This window comes from Phyllostomus discolor, chromosome 2, assembly GCF_004126475.2.
Source record: "Phyllostomus discolor isolate MPI-MPIP mPhyDis1 chromosome 2, mPhyDis1.pri.v3, whole genome shotgun sequence".
In the NCBI taxonomy this organism is placed as follows: domain Eukaryota; kingdom Metazoa; phylum Chordata; class Mammalia; order Chiroptera; family Phyllostomidae; genus Phyllostomus; species Phyllostomus discolor.
The window spans coordinates 2,859,152-2,875,239 of record NC_040904.2 but is presented as its reverse complement, the minus strand read 5'-3'; the positions used below and the strand labels follow the sequence as shown (position 1 = coordinate 2,875,239).

Sequence of the window (16,088 nt, the reverse complement as noted above, 5' to 3'; positions counted from 1 at the left end):
CGAGCTCCCTGTGTCTCGGGCACCGAAGCCCCGTTACTGAGCACCCACTAATGGCTCCATGCTTCTCTGTTCGACCATGAGCTTTCGTGAGGAACACCGCCCCTCGGTTTCTGTGTCTCCTGGGAGGAGGTGGGCCCTCGGCCGCCTGCGTGTGTCCAACAGACGTGTTTGTGGAAGGTCCCGCATGTTCCGGGGTGCGTGGCCTGGCCTGGCCTCAGTTCAGTGGGGGGACCAGCCAGTGAGGACGTGGTGCGCGGTCGGAACGAGGGGCCCCCCTCGTGGGATGACCACAGGGGACAGCCATCAGTCGACCCGTCGCGCAGGCCCTTCGCACACGGCAGCCAAATGAGCGAACAGATGAGCACTTTGCCTCGGGACGCTGTTCCCGGCCCCAGACAGCCACCCCGGAACCCGCTCCGTGCGGGGACTCGGGAACGATGCGTCTCTCCTGCAGGCGGGCGGGCCGGCAGGCAGCCCCTCGGTCCGGGGGGCCCGTCCATCCAGGGCCTGTCCCCTGGGACCCACAGCCACCTGGGATTTTCCCCTGAGTGACACGAGCCGCCGGGGCTGGGATTTGATCTCCAGAATCTGCCGATTAGAGACCAGCTTGCTAGGAGGCCTTACGCATTAGCTCGTCAGCACTGACAGTGCAGGTGGGGGTGGGGGGGTTCCTTCCCTAACATTCCAGCCTTGTTAGAAGGGAGAAGCAGAGGGCAGGACCCCCCACAGCGAGAAGGGAGCAAACTGGGCATCCTCCTGGGTCGGCCAGAAGGACGGAGAGAGCAGGCAGGTGAGGGAGGGGCAGGTGTGGGGACTCGGAGTGACAGGAGGAACGTGGCCGTGTTGCTCAAAGATGGCCTCGCACTGGGGCCGTGTGCAGGGCCTGGAGGGGAGATTTTCCAAGGATCATTAGAGTTCTCTGGGGGCGGGGCACACCCCGGGGCCCTCCGGACGTGCTTGGGGGAGACCGGCTCACACTGAGACAGAGCTCGGCCAGCTACCCGCCCCGGAGTGGGGCACCGTCCCCCGACTCCCGGCTGGGGCAGCCCGACTCCGCCCGGATGGTGCAGTCCACACGACCGACCGCTCGGGCGTTTCCCCAGATGAGGAGCGTCGGCAGGAGAGATCGTCGCAGAAAAGCAACACTCACACTTTCTAGCGACGTCCCCGTGTGTAAGGGCGAGAAACGGAGTGCGTTCAGCAGTCGGCATGCCGAAATAGTGACGGGTTAAAAACGCCGGGCTCGGGAGCTGGGGAGGAGAAGCACCGGGCAAAGCACTGAAAAGCCAGACGTCCTCCCGACCGGACCTTCGTCCTACGTACACGGCTCGGCGGGTGCCCCCGGCCGCCCTGCGCGCCGGCACGGAAGGAAAACCGGGCGTGTGGGTGGGGCCGCAAGTCCCCAGAAACACGAAGGACAGTGTTGTGTTCTTCATCGCTACCGTGTGCACTTTTTCTTTTCACCCAAATGGAGTCCAGACAAGAAAGATTACTTTGTAACCTGCTTTTCTCTCTCAACAGCGAGTCGCGAACATCTTCCCACGTCATTAAACAGCCTTCGCCTGCTTATGTGAGCGGCTCTGCGGCCCGGCCCGGCCGCCGCGGGTCCCTGACGGGCTGTGCGGGCGTTTCCAGAGTGCTGTCTGCACAGACGGCACTGCGTGCGGACAGTGTGTCTGCCTTTGCACCTTTGCCTGCCGCCGGGAGGGTCTCCCTAGAGTAAGTTCCCGGGGATGAAGCTGTTGGGTCGGTATGCAGGGTTGGCCTGGTTGGTGCTGAAAGGGCCAGCTGTTGAGTTGGCTACTCATTTGGCCACATTCCTCGGAACTCCTTGCACGGATAGATGATCTAATGATGTGGAGCAGAATTAGCAGTGGCTTCGTGGTGCCCACTTTGAAGTCTGTCATATTTGCCAGAAAGTTTAAATGACTAACTTAGAGCATAAATCTTTGAACTTGGGTCTCATTGGTTGGTTGGTTGGTTGGTTGGTTAATTGGATGGCTGGTTGGTTAGTTTGCTGATTGGTTGGTTCGTTGGTTAGTTGGATGATTAGTTGGTTAGTTGGATGGTCGGTTGGTTAGTTGGTTGATTGGATGGTTGGTTGGTTAGTTGGCTGATTGGTTGGTTGGTTGGTTAGTTGGATGGTTGGTCAGTTAGTTGGCTGATTGGTTGGTTGGTTGGTTAGTTGGATGGTTGGTCAGTTAGTTGGCTGATTGGTTGCTTGGTTGGTGGATACTGTGACACACCCCAGGTCCCTTCAGGAATAAAAGATGTCTCCCAGCTGCCCCTGGCTGTTGCCCCCTTGGGGATGACTTCAGCTCATGAGAGCCACCTTCCCAAGTCCTCCCCTACTCGAGGTGGCCCTGGTCCCCCAGTGGACCAGGGTGAGTGTATCGAGGCCCAGTGCTGTGCTCCACTAGGGTGGTCCCCTTGCCAGGACCCCCCACGGGGTCGGGGAGGCTTCCAGTGGGGCCACACTGCCCTCCCACTGCTCCCTGTGCTCGGCCCCACTTTACACCCCTCCCCTCCTCTCTTCTGCCCCTCCTTCCCGGGGTCTGACCCCGATAAACCCCCTGCACAAGGACCCCCGACCCAGGGTCTGGGAGCAGCCCGTGCCTGTTGGGCTTGTTGGTTGGAGGGGGGTTGGCAGGGTCGGGGTGGGCTCAGCAGCCCCCCGCAGGTGGTCACTGTGCAGAGGGCAATGGCGTCACCGTGAGCTCCGTCGGAAGCTCTGATTCAGAGGAGGGTTTCTGAGAAGGACGGGGTTGGTCACGATCTTCCAGCAGGTGCACGGTCACAGTCACGCTGAGGGCGTGGGTCAGACTGTACCCTAGAGTTTCACAGGAGCAGTGGAAGACGCTGTATTCTCAGAGTGGCCTTTTTAAAAACCACCTTGAAAACCTCACCCTGAAAATGCCTGGGTCTCAGTCTACTTTCGGCCGCCCTTCCCACCATGCCGTGCCCGTCCTGCCGGGACCCTCCTGCCGCGAGCGTGGTCGGCTGGTTCTGCGGAACCTCCGGAAGCGTCAGGGCTGGGGTGCTCGGCCGCACCGCCTGCCCGCCTGCTGCAGCCCACTCACATGTCTCACTGACCGGTGCTAAGGGGGCGGCTGCGGCCTGCAGACGCCGGAGCGGAATCCAGGTCATCCCGGGAATCCCCGTCTCCACTGCCCCCTCGAGTGGCAGTTTGATTTCAGGGTGGGGGGAGCCCCTGGCAAGGGGGCAGGGAATCACCCGGGGAGACGGGCCCCGTGAAGGGGCCAGGAACAGGGAGGGGCTGCGTGTGGGGAGGGAGGCGCGTGCTCTCGGGGTACGTCACCCGCAGCAGGCGGTACTTGACATGACACCCTTTGGGGCCCCATGGGGGTGGGGGTAGGAGAGCGGCTCTCAGCCGGGGGGGACGCCTCTGTTTTCGGTGACTCGCTCAGCCAGGGCCCCAACCCCAGATGCCTGTGGGGTCCAGAGCCTCAGGGCTGCCAGGGTCCGATGGCACGGGGTTGGCCACCGGTCCAGCCTCAGCCATGGGGGGGCCTCCAGGCCCAGCCTCCTTTCTTTTTCCCAGAGGAGCCGGAAATCCTGTTTTGGGGTGAATCCTCCCCAGGTTTCAGTAATGACCCCTGAGTTTTTTAAAAGGTGGGGGCTGCCAGCCCGCAACTGTACACTCGCCTGGGGTTCCAGACCCACTGGGGGGAGGGCAGCTCGTGTACCCCCGACTCTCTGGCTCGGAAGGATGGGTCCCCAAAGTTTAGTCACGGGACACGAACGCCCGGTCCCCTGGAAGCAGAGTCGGCCCCCGCGTCCTCTGTTTCGGCGGCAGAGGCCGCTGTCGGCCATGTAGTGGGGTCCTGCCCGGCCCTCGGTGCGGTCCACTGTGTTCCGGGGTTGGACTGAGTCCGTGCCATGCCCTCATGCAGCTCCCTGTCATGTGACTTCTGAGTGACCAGCGAAGACGGTAACGGGGGTGTGGGAATGGCCTGGCGTGGCCCATTGGCCACGTCTCACTACAGACAGTGACACGGGGGGGGGGGGGGGGGGGGCGGGGAACGGGAGGGCGGAGCTCTCTGTGCTGCCTAGCCCCTGGCCAAACCGGCTCTGAGCTTCTATTTATTTTATTTTATTTTTTAAGATTTTATGTACTTATTTTTAGAGAGGGGGAATGGAAGGGATGAAGACAGAGAGAAACAGCTATCGCTTGCGTCTCACGCCCCCCCGCGGGGGCCTGGCCCCAGCCGACTCGGAGCCGTCAGACCGCGGCGGGGGGGGGGGGGGGGGGGGGGGGGGGGCCCGGACCGAGCACTGCGGGTACCCAGCGAGGCGTCCCTCCCTGGGACGAAGGATCTGCAGGTTGCCCTTGGCCGGTTCTTTCTCCTTCCTCCGTGACCCTCTCACCTTCCGATCGTGTGCCGGCAGCTCAGCCAGGCCCTCGCTGGCCCCCGAGGGCCGTTGCGTCGTCCCGGTTCCCTGGCAGAAGCTGCCAGGATGGCAGCCATCACCCCGGCCAGGGCAAAGGGCCAGGCTTGTCCGCCAGCGTTACCGCGGCCGGCAGAACTCACACTCGGACCGCAGAGGGTTGTACTTGGTGGGCCTGAGTGGGTCCAGGGCGGGGCCGGCTGCCCGGTGTGAAAATGACCGGCGAGCAGGGCTGGTGGGTGGTGGCCACGCAGCAGGACTCTGCCTGCCCAGGTTTCTGTCCCCGCGGGATTGCGCCCTGCCCAAGGGCGGCATCAGAGCACAATTAAACTCACGCCCTAAAGCCAGGTGGTCCGGGGAGGGGCAGACAGAAGGGTGCGGTGCGTGAGGGTGTCCAGGCCCCAGGCTCCTCTGGGCCCACGTCGCCGCCCTGGGTGCGCAGCACCTGTGGGTCCCGCCCCCAAGGGCAGCTTGGGTTGCTTGTGGCGGTTTCTCCACTTTAGTCGACACGAGCTGTAGTTCCCAAGAAGTTCCGGAGGGCGGTTGATCCTACAGACTGCGGACCGGCCGAAGTCACAAGAAAGGCGAGTGGAGGGGTTCCCAGCGCACCCGGAACGCAGCAAACTAGACGCAATCTCGTAGGAGCTCCGCCCTCTCCGAGGCTCCGCCCTCTTCGAAGCTCCGCCCTCTCCGACGGTGTGAACCGGAACCCACCCTTCCCCCCTAATCTTCCCCAGCCCTTTTGGTTATTTGTGTTACTTTGTTTCCCGTCTTCTGTCTTTCCTTTCATTTCTTTAATGATTGCAGTCTTTCTCTCTCTGCACTACGAGCTCTAACACGACACAGTTGCCACCCTGCCGGGAAGGGTGTCAGCATTCCCCCCATTCCGTCCATTCTTTCCGGCGCCGGCACCGGCAACCCGCCCGTGCTTTTCCCGCGGAGCCCCCGGAAGCTCTGCGTCACCCCGGCGGGCGGGCGGCACGTCTGCAGCCGGTCTTCGGCGGGTCCCTGCCAACTCTCGAGTGATATTTCAGGCGTCTTTCCTTCTTTTCCAAGGCTGAGAACTGCCAGGCTGATGAATAGCATTCCTTCCGCCTTACCCCACGCGTTCTGGAGATGCGCGCTTGTTCCCTGCGGGCCGGTCTCTCCGTCTGGGACTGCGAGTTCTTGGACAGCGCCTGCCGCGGGGGAGAGCCCCAGCTCGCCCGTCTCCCCGGGGGCCTCGGCTCAGCACCCTCCCGGCTCCTCCCAGGGCAGGACTGTGTGCTTTGTCTCACGTTCTCCCTGACGTGGAGCCCCTCCCCAAGGCCCCTCAGATCCCACCAGGAGCGCAGCGCTGCTCAGGACAAAGCGCACACCCCAGCCCAGCCCCGGCCTCCCGAGTGAACTCCCCAGGGGCCCCTGGACGTGCACAGAAGTGGAAATCCCGTTGCAGATCAAAAAGAATCCTTTTCCCGTCCTCTGTCTCACCCTGGACCGTTCTGAGGACGCGGGAGAGCCTGGGCATTGAGTCACACTACCGATCAACCCAAGGGTCTCCAAACATTCCTGATCACAAACCTCGCTAGTAGAAGGTTTCTGAGTACAAATCAAAGCAGTCTATTTGTAAATTCTAGATGATTGCTACTCGACACCGGGCCCCTTATCAGATGCACTCCAAAAATAGGCATTTAAAGCCCTGGCTCGCGTAGCTCAGTGGATTGAGTGTGGGCTGTAAACCAAAGTGTCGCAGGTTCGACTCCCAGTCAGGACACATGCCTGGGTTGCAGGCCATGACCCCCAGCAACCGCACATTGATGTTTCTCTCTCTCTCTTTCTCTCTCCCTTCCCTCTCTAAAAATAAATGAATAAAATCTTTAAAAAGTAGGCATTTAACGGGGACGGGGGACACGTACGAAGCTGAGTGTGCTCTGCCCACACGTCCCAGGACCGTGGAGACTGCTGCCGTAGACCCGCAGGAAAAACCTTGAGTCCCTGTCGTGCCCCATGGGGTGGGGTGCGAGCCCCACAGCAAGGACAGAGAAAGCACAGCCGGGCATGTGACGAAAGCCACAGACGCGGATGTGCCCCCGTCAGGAACTCGAATGGCCGTGGCCCCTCGTGCTGGCGAATGCTTGCCGCTCACCTGCCTCAGGTGCGCCCTCCCTGGTGCAGTCTGTGAACCCCCCACTCGCTCTCACTGTCATGGGGCGGTCACCAGGTACCGAGGGGGACAGGCGACTGCGGTGGGAGCCCGGGGTCCCGGGGTTAGAGAAGGGAGAGCACCCCGAGTCCCGAGGGCTGCTGGAGGAGCGGCGACTGTGCACGGGCTTTCGAGGACGAGTAGGAGCTTGACGGGTGGGGAAGGGGCTGGAGAGGGGCCCGCTGGGGGTTCCTGCCCCACCGGACGCCCGCGTCCGCCCTGCCCCTCGCCCGGACCTGGGCCCAGACACGGGAGCGGCTCTGTCTCGGGGCAGCTGGCCGCACCCCACCTCGGCTCGAAGCCTGCACCTCTGCTGGCCCCTCTCCCAGCACGGCAGCCGGAGCCCCTCCAGGGCTGCGGGTCCCCCACGGTCGTGCCCCCGACTACTCTCTCCGCGTCCCTCCCCTGCAGGCCCCCTGAGCCTCCCGCTGCACCGTCCTCATGCCAGCATTCTCCCGGCCGGGGGCCTCTGTGCCCTCGGGCCCCGGCACCCCCGGTCCACCCCTCCCTTCGGGGCCAATGTGTCCAGGGATGCCTCACCCACCCGGCTGGCCCACATCTCCCTTTCCCAGCGTTTCCCATGCCTCCTCCCCACCTCCTTCCAGCACCGATTCTCCAAACACGCTCCGTGCTCCACCCGCTCGGCTCGTCTCCCCTCCCTGTTCTCCCCATCAAGAACGCAGGCTCCACGAGGGCAGGAGTTCTGTCTGTTTGTTCGTTTTTGAGCCCCCAACACCAAGACCAGTGCTTGAGGGGGTGGGTGGACGGATGGATGATGGATGGATGATGGATGGATGGATGCCCGAATGGACAGATGCGTGGATGCACGAGCAGACGAAGAGGTGGGAGGCATCGTCACCGTGACGAGCAGCGGGATGGCCGAGGTGTGGGTGGTAGGGGAGGACTGTGATGCAGCTCCGCTTCCGGGCGGGCGATGTGGTGGGACTCGCTCGCTCTGCTGGGGCAGCAGGGACCGGGCCACAGTGAGTCGGGAAGGTGGCGCAGTTGCAGGGGGCTGCCTGAAGGGGGCGCTGGGCGCGCAGAGTGGAGGGTGGCACGGAGCACCTACGCCCCCCTGCACTGACCCGCGGGGCACAGAGCGTCTAAGGCGCCCTGGACAGTCCAGCCAGAGGCCCGAGAGAGTGGACGGGGGGAAACCAGCTCCAGCAGCAAAGGGCACCGACGCCAGGTGGGCACGGTTTGTGGTGCACGCGTGGGGCCTGCCGCCACAAGCCCAGGGCGACTCTTGGCTCTGCCGAGCGCAGCGGCCCCTGGTTCCTCGGCGTCTGTACCGGCGAAGCGGGAATAAAACGCAGCTAACGCGCATCGACCTCCCTGCGGCGCCCCGGGTGAACGCCCCGCCCCTCTGACCCTCCCCGGGGCCCTGGTCCCGCCCCGGACCCTCCGCCAGCTCCCTCGTCCGCTCTGCGTCGGCTGGCACGGCAAAGCCACACTCCCTGGTCGTCCGTGGTCATCGGGCAGCGCGTCACCAGGCGAAGATGTCCCCGCCCCGCCCCCCCCGCCTAGGGGTCCCCTGGGCAGGCAGGGGGCGTCCTCATGGTGCCCCGGGAACGCGGGGGTGGCCGGCGTGGAGTTCAACGCCAGCCTCGAGCCTCCCTCCCTGAAGAGGCGGCGCGTCGGCCTGAACGGCCTGGCGCCTGGGGAGGCCACGCGGGGTCGGGACGCTCACTCCGGACTGTTCACGGCGAGCCCCGCAGAAACACGCAACGTGGGAAGCTGTTGGTCAGCCGAAGCGTTTCATCTCTCCTTCAGCTTCGGGTGTGCCGTTTGGAGTGCGGTTTCCAGCCTGCTGCTCAGGGGTTCTGCGGGGACGCTGCCGTCCACACGGCGTTCCCCCCCCCCCCCCATCGCTTAGGTCCCTGCCGCGGGGAAGCCAGGATGCCCCTGGGTCCCCAACCGCGGGGGGCGTGGGAGGAGACGGGCAGCGTTTCCACTGTTTCTCAGCAACCGCAGTGGGGAGTGACTCACGTGACGCGACTGTCACAGATGTAAAGCGTGCAGGGCGGTTTCGGCAGGTGTGCGCGCGCGGGAGGGCCCCACCACAGTCGGGAGTCGGGCGGGGCATCTCCGCCCCCCGAGAGGTTCCTGTGGTGCCCAGCCCCTCCCCCACCCCGGCTCCGGGCAGTCACTCACTTGGGTTCTGTCACTAGAGGTTAGTTTGGGCTCTCCTTTATTTTTTCTTCTTCTTCTTCTTCTTCTTCTTCTTCTTCTTATTATTATTATTATTATTATTATTTAAGTTGTAGGTGCACAACATTATAATTTGACAACTGTATTCACTACCAAGCTGTCCCCCCCCCAAGGTCTAATTACTGCCCATCACCATCCAGGTGACCCCTTCTCCCCAGCTCCCCAGCCCCCTTCCCCTCTGTCCGAGGATTCGGGCGGGTTCCCGTGTTGTCGATTCCGCAGGTGAGTGAGGTCCTGGGTATTTGTCTTCCCTCCTGTGTGACCCCACCGAGCCCTGTACGCTCGCGGTCCCTCCGTGTTCTCGCCAACGGCGAGACTCCCTTCCGTGTTGTGACCGAGCCGTGCTGCACTGTGAGCCTGTACCGTGCCGTCTCTACCCGTGCGGCCACCGGTGGGCACTCAGGTTGTCTTTGTGTCCTGGCTGCTGCGGCAGGAGTGAACGCAGGAGAGTGTACAGCATCTCAAGTTAGTGTTTATGTTTTCTCCGAAAAACACCCACCAGTGTTGTGGAAAATCCACCCACACGCGGGGAGATAACGAAGCACAAACTTTATTACCCGGGGGCCCAGAGGGGGTGGTTAACATCCAAATCCTCTGAGCACCGATCCTCACTCTCCGGGGGTTTAAATAGTCCCGGGCCCCCTACCTACGTGGCGAAGCGAGGTTACAGAAGCTGAACGTGGAAGTTAGGTCCAGCTACCTTATATGGGAGACGAAGGGAAAACGCAGGAGGAATTTGCAGAAGCTACAGAGCACAGGAGCTTATCATGGGAGTCTGTGTACGACCTTGAGTAACTGGCCGTTGCTTTGGTTACGACTTGTCAGCTTCTACAGTCCTGTGTGAAATGTTGCAAGTGTTACAGTTACAGAGCATAAGAAACTTTTGGAGTTTTCTTTTCCAGCCACACCAGCAGAAGTGCTGGAGCACGCGGTGGTTCCCTTCTTAGTTTTGTGAGGGGTCGGCGTACCGCTCTTTCTGTGGCGGCTGCACCCGTGCCCACTCCCGCCGAGAAGGGTTCCCTGTTCTGCGCGCCAGGTCCAACGCCCGCTGTTTCTCGTCTTTCCGACAACAGCCACGTTAACAGGTGTGAGGGGACACCGCACTGTGGTTTTCGTCCCTATTCCCCTGGTAACGGATAACTCTGAGCGTCTGTCCGCGCGCCTGGTGGCCCCTGCACGTCCCTGGGAGAACGCCTGCAGACCCCTGCGCGTCCTTCCCTCCGGCGGTGTGTCTGCTGGTGCCGGGCGGGGGAGCCCCCACGTGCGCCGGGCTCAACGTGGGCCTGGTCCCGCGTGCTGTCTGCAGACGCCATCTCCCGTCCGGCCCATCGCCTCTTCGTCCCGGTGGCGACTCCCGCGGCTGCACGGAAGCCTTTGCATTTGGAGCGGTCCCGTGTGTTCACTTTGGAAGTCCGTCTCTTTAAGTGCTTGCTTTGGGGCCCATTTTTATTCTCGGTGGGGAAAACCGCCGTTTACAAAGTAGATCGTTCTGCACAGGGCGTTCAGAGACCCAGGAGGTCCAAGTTCAGTCGGTAGCAGGCGGGAGGGCGTCGAGGGGAGGGGACCCGGTGCTGCCTCTGGGCACGGGCCGGCGTGTGTGCCCGTGGTCAGCCAGGGCAGCGGAGCCCCGAGAAGGGGCCACACGGCTCAGCCTGGCGCATCGAACCCCCAAGTCCGCTCCGCACCTGCCCCTCTGAGGCAGGGGAGCTTGCGCTGGTGGCCCGGGGGCCTCTCCCCCCACACGGGGCTCTGGTACCGTCAGGGGCTGGTGGTTTTCGCCACACGGCGCCCTGACCGCCCTCCCTGCCGTCGACCGCTGCTCTGAGCCCCTCCCTGATGCAGAAATGGGAGCACCCGAGTTCACGGGTTCAGATTCAGGCGGCAACTCAGATCAGTCCAGAGGCAGGTGCCGAATCGCGCGCTCTGTGGCGCTGCCGGGCAGCCCAGGGAAAAGCCGGTCGGTCGTTCATCGTTGGTGTCCGTGCACGAGGACAGGTGGTCCGTCTTCTGATATCTGACTCTTCTTTTTTCCTTTCACCCACATAATGGTTGCACGTTTGGGGGAGCCCAGCACCGCTGTCTCGGGTGAACGGAAACGGCCCACACCTGAACTGGAGCTTCGCGTCAGCGCGTTTTACAAGAGAAGACAGGGAAATTCGCCTCCTCCTCCTCCACCGGTCACCCTCCAGCTGTTGGCCACAGTGGACCAGAGTGGGGGACGGGGTCGGAGTAGAGGGGCGCCCAGGGGAGGTCCAGCTCCTCTGGAGGGTGCAGTGCAGCCCCAAGTGCCCACCCACCCCGCCCCTTCCCCTTAGCTGCCCCCGGCACCTCCAGGACCCCCACCACCAGCCGCACCACCAAAGGCTCTCTGTGTCCCCAGGACACGCTGCACCCGGCACTGGGCACCTCAGTCCCAGCACCCACTCCCCTCGCGAGCACCCCCCACTGTGGCCATTTCCCCCCAGGTGCTTGATGCACACCATTTCATCCACGGCATTCCAACGTTTTCTAGAATATGTGCAGGTAGATCTTTTCGGGTTGGGAGTTATGGGTGATTTGGCAAAGCAAACACCCTACCCAGCTTCTTACGTAACTCCCCAGTGGGCAGTAAGGCCCCGTGCAAGGAAACCAAGTAACACTCATTCATCCGAGACTTTGCTTTTCCTTTTTTTTTTTTTTTTTGGAGGAATTAATGTTCTGGTTTGTTTTTGTTTTTCCCGTTGCATGTATTCTTTGTCTTTGTGGCTGACTCTTTAGAAGTGAGTGGTAGGGCCCCTTTGAACTTTCGGAAGCTTGAGAGGTGCCCCTGTGTCTCTACATTGCCAGGCGCTTTTAGGTGGTAATGCACCTGGGGAGAGGCGGAGGGACCCAGGACCCAGACTAACCAGAGGACGGATCTGAGCTACTCAAGCACCTGGAAGGGCCAGACGTCCCAGATCCTTCCCAGAAACAAACCTGGGAAAGGCCAGCGGGACTACCTTTTCAGCTGCACTGAGCATTCCTCCCTCGCTCCCTTCCTTTCCTAGTTAAACACACACACACAAACAACCAAACACAAAAACAGAAACTTTTAATCTATGAGTCTCACAGCTGGGGGACCTCTGAATGCCTTTCTCAACTTCATACACTAGATTCTTTAAAATGTTTTTGTAGCTTTCTCTGAATTCAGTAGCTGCTACGAAATGATCAAAGTGTTGCATGCTCCTGGCTCTCCGATCACAGCAGCACGGTTTTCCCGCGAAAATTCTGTGATTGCACAAGGTTTCCTGGCGCGCGGCACAGCCCAAGCGGGCACCAGGGCGTTCGCCCAGTAAAGTGCCGTTGGGGGGGAAAGCCGTATTTCACAATGAATTCCACTGTTTTCTTTAAAAACGCAGTTCCTTGACCAAGATAGCTTCAGAAGTTTTTTCTCTACTGCCCCAGTGTGAAACTTGTATTGTTCTTCAGGAAATAGCAGGGATCAGAGAGCTGGCGGGGGCTGGAGTCCAGGTTTCCCAAAGCCTTGAAACCCCCCCTGGAGGCTAATTACTGTTTACCTCGGACCTTCCTCCTTTTCTGTGGTAACATTTTCCGTCTTAGGGAGGGTCGGTCCCCGCCCCCCACCCCCCAACCCCGAGCTCGCTGGAGCGCGGGGTCTGAGCGCCAGTGCAATTACTACCAGTGGAAACTATGTTGCAGGAGCCGGCAGAGGCAGCTGCAGAGAACCTCGCAGATTTTTCCATCCCGCCCGGGCGGCGTTCATTAGCATAGGGAAAATGACTAAGGTGTTGACGTCACCTCTTTCCAGCAGAAACTCACACGCTGTCCCTGTCTGCTGGAGCTCGCAGGGCTTGACTCAGGGATTCGCTGTCCAAACAGGATGCGCTGGTAGCGGCGCTCTTCCCGGAGGGGGCTGGGCCGCCGCGCCGCCTTATAAGCAGCGGCTCCGCGGACGGGCCCCAGCCGCGCGCTCACCGGTAAAGCAGCCTCGCGCTCGCGCTGGACCCGCGTGCGTCTCGAGCGCGCTGCCTGTGAGGAAGGAAGATGCATTTTAGAAACTTTGACTACAGTTTTAGCTCCTTGATTGCCTGTGTGGCAAACGGTGATGTCTTCAGTGAAAGTGAAACGAGGGTAAGGCTTCTTCTATGATGTGAGATTAGAGAGTTTTTCAAAGCATTCCGTTAACCGGGACTATTAACTGAACCATGTAGGGGTGGGGGGAGGTGCGTGGAGTTCTTGTGGGCTTGGGGCTTGTGAAATAATCCAGAATACTTTGAGCTCCCCAAAATCAAAAGCTGTCTCCTAAGGAGTTAACTGCGAGGGATTTTTTAAAGTTCTCGGGACTTGAACACGTCCAGATCCCTTGACCGCGGAGGCAGACCTGGGGCACTGGGTGCGTTTCAACCTGGGTGAGCGTTTCAGAAGTTCCTCATGAGCAGGACGTCTCGCTTTGGCACCTAGCGTTCGGGATGATTGGGTTTTGCCTTAGGGAATGCACGTTGCTAAGGCATTCGCGAGTTGGCAGGCATTCCAGATTTCGCTAGCCCTGGAAGGCCCAGCCATAGCCAGTAATAAGGCTGAACAAGTCAGTGTGGGGCGAGCGTACCCCCTGGGGAGCAGCTCTCAGTGTTGGTGATTAACATAATTAGTCAGTTTCGTTACTATAATCTTCTCCTTCCTCCGATGAGGATGCAAGGTTCCCATCGGTGCCGCCCCAGCTGTCTCAGTGGTCCTCACCGATGTTGCCTGTGAGTGAGTTCTGTGCGTTCCATGGGGGGGCGGGGCGGGGGGGCGCCTGTAACACGCTGTATACGCAAAGCCTTATCGGATGTGCAAAGGTTTCTTTTTTTTTCTTTAATCAAATTTAACCCCGTAAGTATAAATGCTAAGCTTGCCAGCCCGGGCTGTGGGTTTTGAACTAGATAACCAGAGCACATTCCGTGTTTAAAAGTAGAGCGTGTATTTACTGTCAGCCTGATGTGAGTGCAGTTGCCAGTTCAGCACAGCGGAGGCGCCACCGAGCCCCGCAGGAGCGAGGTGCCCGCGGTCGGGACAAGTCAGAGCGTTTTTGGAGAGAATTACGCAGCAGCGATGCGGCCTTAAAGGCTCACGTGCACTCGCTTGTGTCCTGGCCCCGAGCCCTGCCTTGGAGTCTAAAAATACTCGTCCAAGTCACCTCTCCTAAGCTATGAATCGTAACCTCAAAGCTCCACCGTCGGTCCCAGTGCCCGCTGACGAGGGCACTCGGGGTGCCCAGTGTGTGGGGACCCCGGCCGAGCTCAGGAGAGGAGGGGAAGGAGCCTCCAGCGCCCAGTGCTGCCGCCCAGCCTCGGCATCTGCCCTGCCGCCTCTCTCGGTCTTTGCCTCTGCCGAGGCTTCAGGGAAAGTCGCCGGCGGGGCCACAAACTAGAGAGAAGCCAGGGAGTTCGAAGAGCGAAAGTGTGTGTGGTCCCCCTGCCCCCCCTCCACAACCTGCCTGGTGGGGTCGCCCGGCGGCTGGCACACAGGACCTGCCCGCAGCCCTGCCCCGGGCGGAGTGGCCACGTCCCTGCTTCCCGGCACCCAGCATTCCGGAAGGTGCTGCCCTCGCTGGTGTGGAAGCCTCCCCCCTCCCCCGCGGGAACGCGGCTTCCCAGAGGTCTCGGGCCCTTGGTGGGCCGGGCTCCTTTCTGCAGCACTCACCCGTGTGTGCATCACTCACCCGTGTGTGCAGCACTCACCCGTGTGCGCATCGCTCACCTGTGTGTGCATCGCTCACCTGAGTGTGCATCGCTCACCTGTGTGCGGGGCACGCTGCCCCGCCACCCTCTTCAGCCAGAAAATACGGCCACCAAAAGTCCTCGTGTTGTCCTCCAAGTTCCAACTGTCTGTCAGCACCCTCTCCGGCTGGAACCCAGAGGGACTGTGGTGGGCTCCCAGCGCCCCTTTAACAACCCCCCACGAAAACCTCCAGCTGCTGGGGGGGGGGGGGGCACTCTCCTCGGAGCCTGCCCAGGGGTCCAGTGCGCTCGCTCCTGAATGCAAACGTGAGACCCTTGAACTCGGCACCCCCGGGCTGAGAGCGCGGGCTGTGCTTGTAACCGCCGCAAGGCGGGTCACGCTGCAGGCGTGCACGGGTGTGGGGGCCAGCGTGCAGGCGTCGCTCCGCTCGCCGTGCGGTGGTTTTGAGACCAGCGTTGTATGAGAGGGTTGCAGAGCAGCAGGTTGGGTGCGAGAACAATAGTGGGAATTTTTTTGACCTCCGTCCCTTGCATTAAAAAGTGCAAGGCTTCTTACTCATGACTTCGTTGTTTTCCGAGGCAGTAACCGTGGTGTTCTCGGTCCGCTCGGCCGCTGATAACCCCCAGAGACACACCCGCTGGACAAGGGGCTCGGCCCCGGGAGGGGGGTGCAGCGGGGGGCTTGGGGCTCCCTTCTGTGGGGCCGGAGGGGTGGCGGGGTGGGGGGGGCCAGAGTGCACTTGGCGGGGGCTCATCGTCCTTGAAGAAGAGCGTGTCTGTGACCACGGGGGGTGTTCAGGTGTCGGGAGTGGGGCTGCTGAGTGAGTTCCGTCGGTCGCCTCCTTTCTTACAAAACCATGTGTGATCGAGTTAAAGGGGCGGCAGGCAGAACCTCGCGGGTGGAGGGGAGGGGCTCGCTCTGGCTGCTCCGAGGAGCCGGGAGCTCCGGAAGGGATCCGTGACCCGCTGCCTCCGTCACAAACGTCACGCAGGCGTCTCAGGTCGCAGGAAGGTCCATTTTAACGCCTTTCGTTTTCGTTTTCCAGGCCAAATTCGAATCCCTCTTCAGGACATACGACAAGGACATCACCTTTCAGTACTTTAAGAGCTTCAAGCGCGTCAGAATAAACTTCAGCAACCCCTTGTCGGCGGCCGACGCCCGGCTGCGGCTGCACAAGACCGAGTTTCTCGGGAAGGAGATGAAGTTGTACTTCGCTCAGGTGAGTGGGGAGGGTATCGCTACGCAGGCGCCTCCCTTCTTCTAAAACCAGTAGCCGCGTTGCTGTCACACTGGTAAGAACTCATCCTGAGAAGGGTAAAATCCACACTCCAGATTTTCCGTCTCGCCTGCTTTCAGGAAACAGCGGAGTGTGTTTGAAAGTAACTTCTTCCCCTTCTTGGGTGGAGTAGTGCTATTCCTGGGGAAGGTGTGGCGTGCAGGGGAGGAGGGGGCAATCGGGCCCCAGGATGGGGGACGCCTCAGCCCAGCCCAAGCGCCCGGCTGGGAGCTGGATGGTCTTTCTCCCCTGCTCGCCACCCCTCCAGGGCTCTCCCCGGCAGGGAGAGCCGCACACACGTGATGTGGG

General features: G+C 61.3%; 1 protein-coding gene across 2 annotated transcripts in view; it reads left to right on the top strand.

The window, feature by feature from the left end:
* Window positions 1-16,088, top strand: part of RCAN1 (regulator of calcineurin 1) — a 55,164-nt gene that overhangs the window by 35,657 nt on the left and 3,419 nt on the right. The window contains exons 1-2 of one of the 2 annotated variants that reach the window (XM_028503953.2): window positions 12,618-12,913; window positions 15,549-15,722. In XM_028503953.2, the coding sequence (XP_028359754.1) occupies window positions 12,827-12,913; window positions 15,549-15,722 (261 nt within the window). In that variant the 5' untranslated portion in view covers window positions 12,618-12,826. Of the gene's footprint in view, window positions 1-12,617; window positions 12,914-15,548; window positions 15,723-16,088 lie in introns of those variants that run through there. The other variant, XM_028503952.2, reaches the window with a different exon arrangement.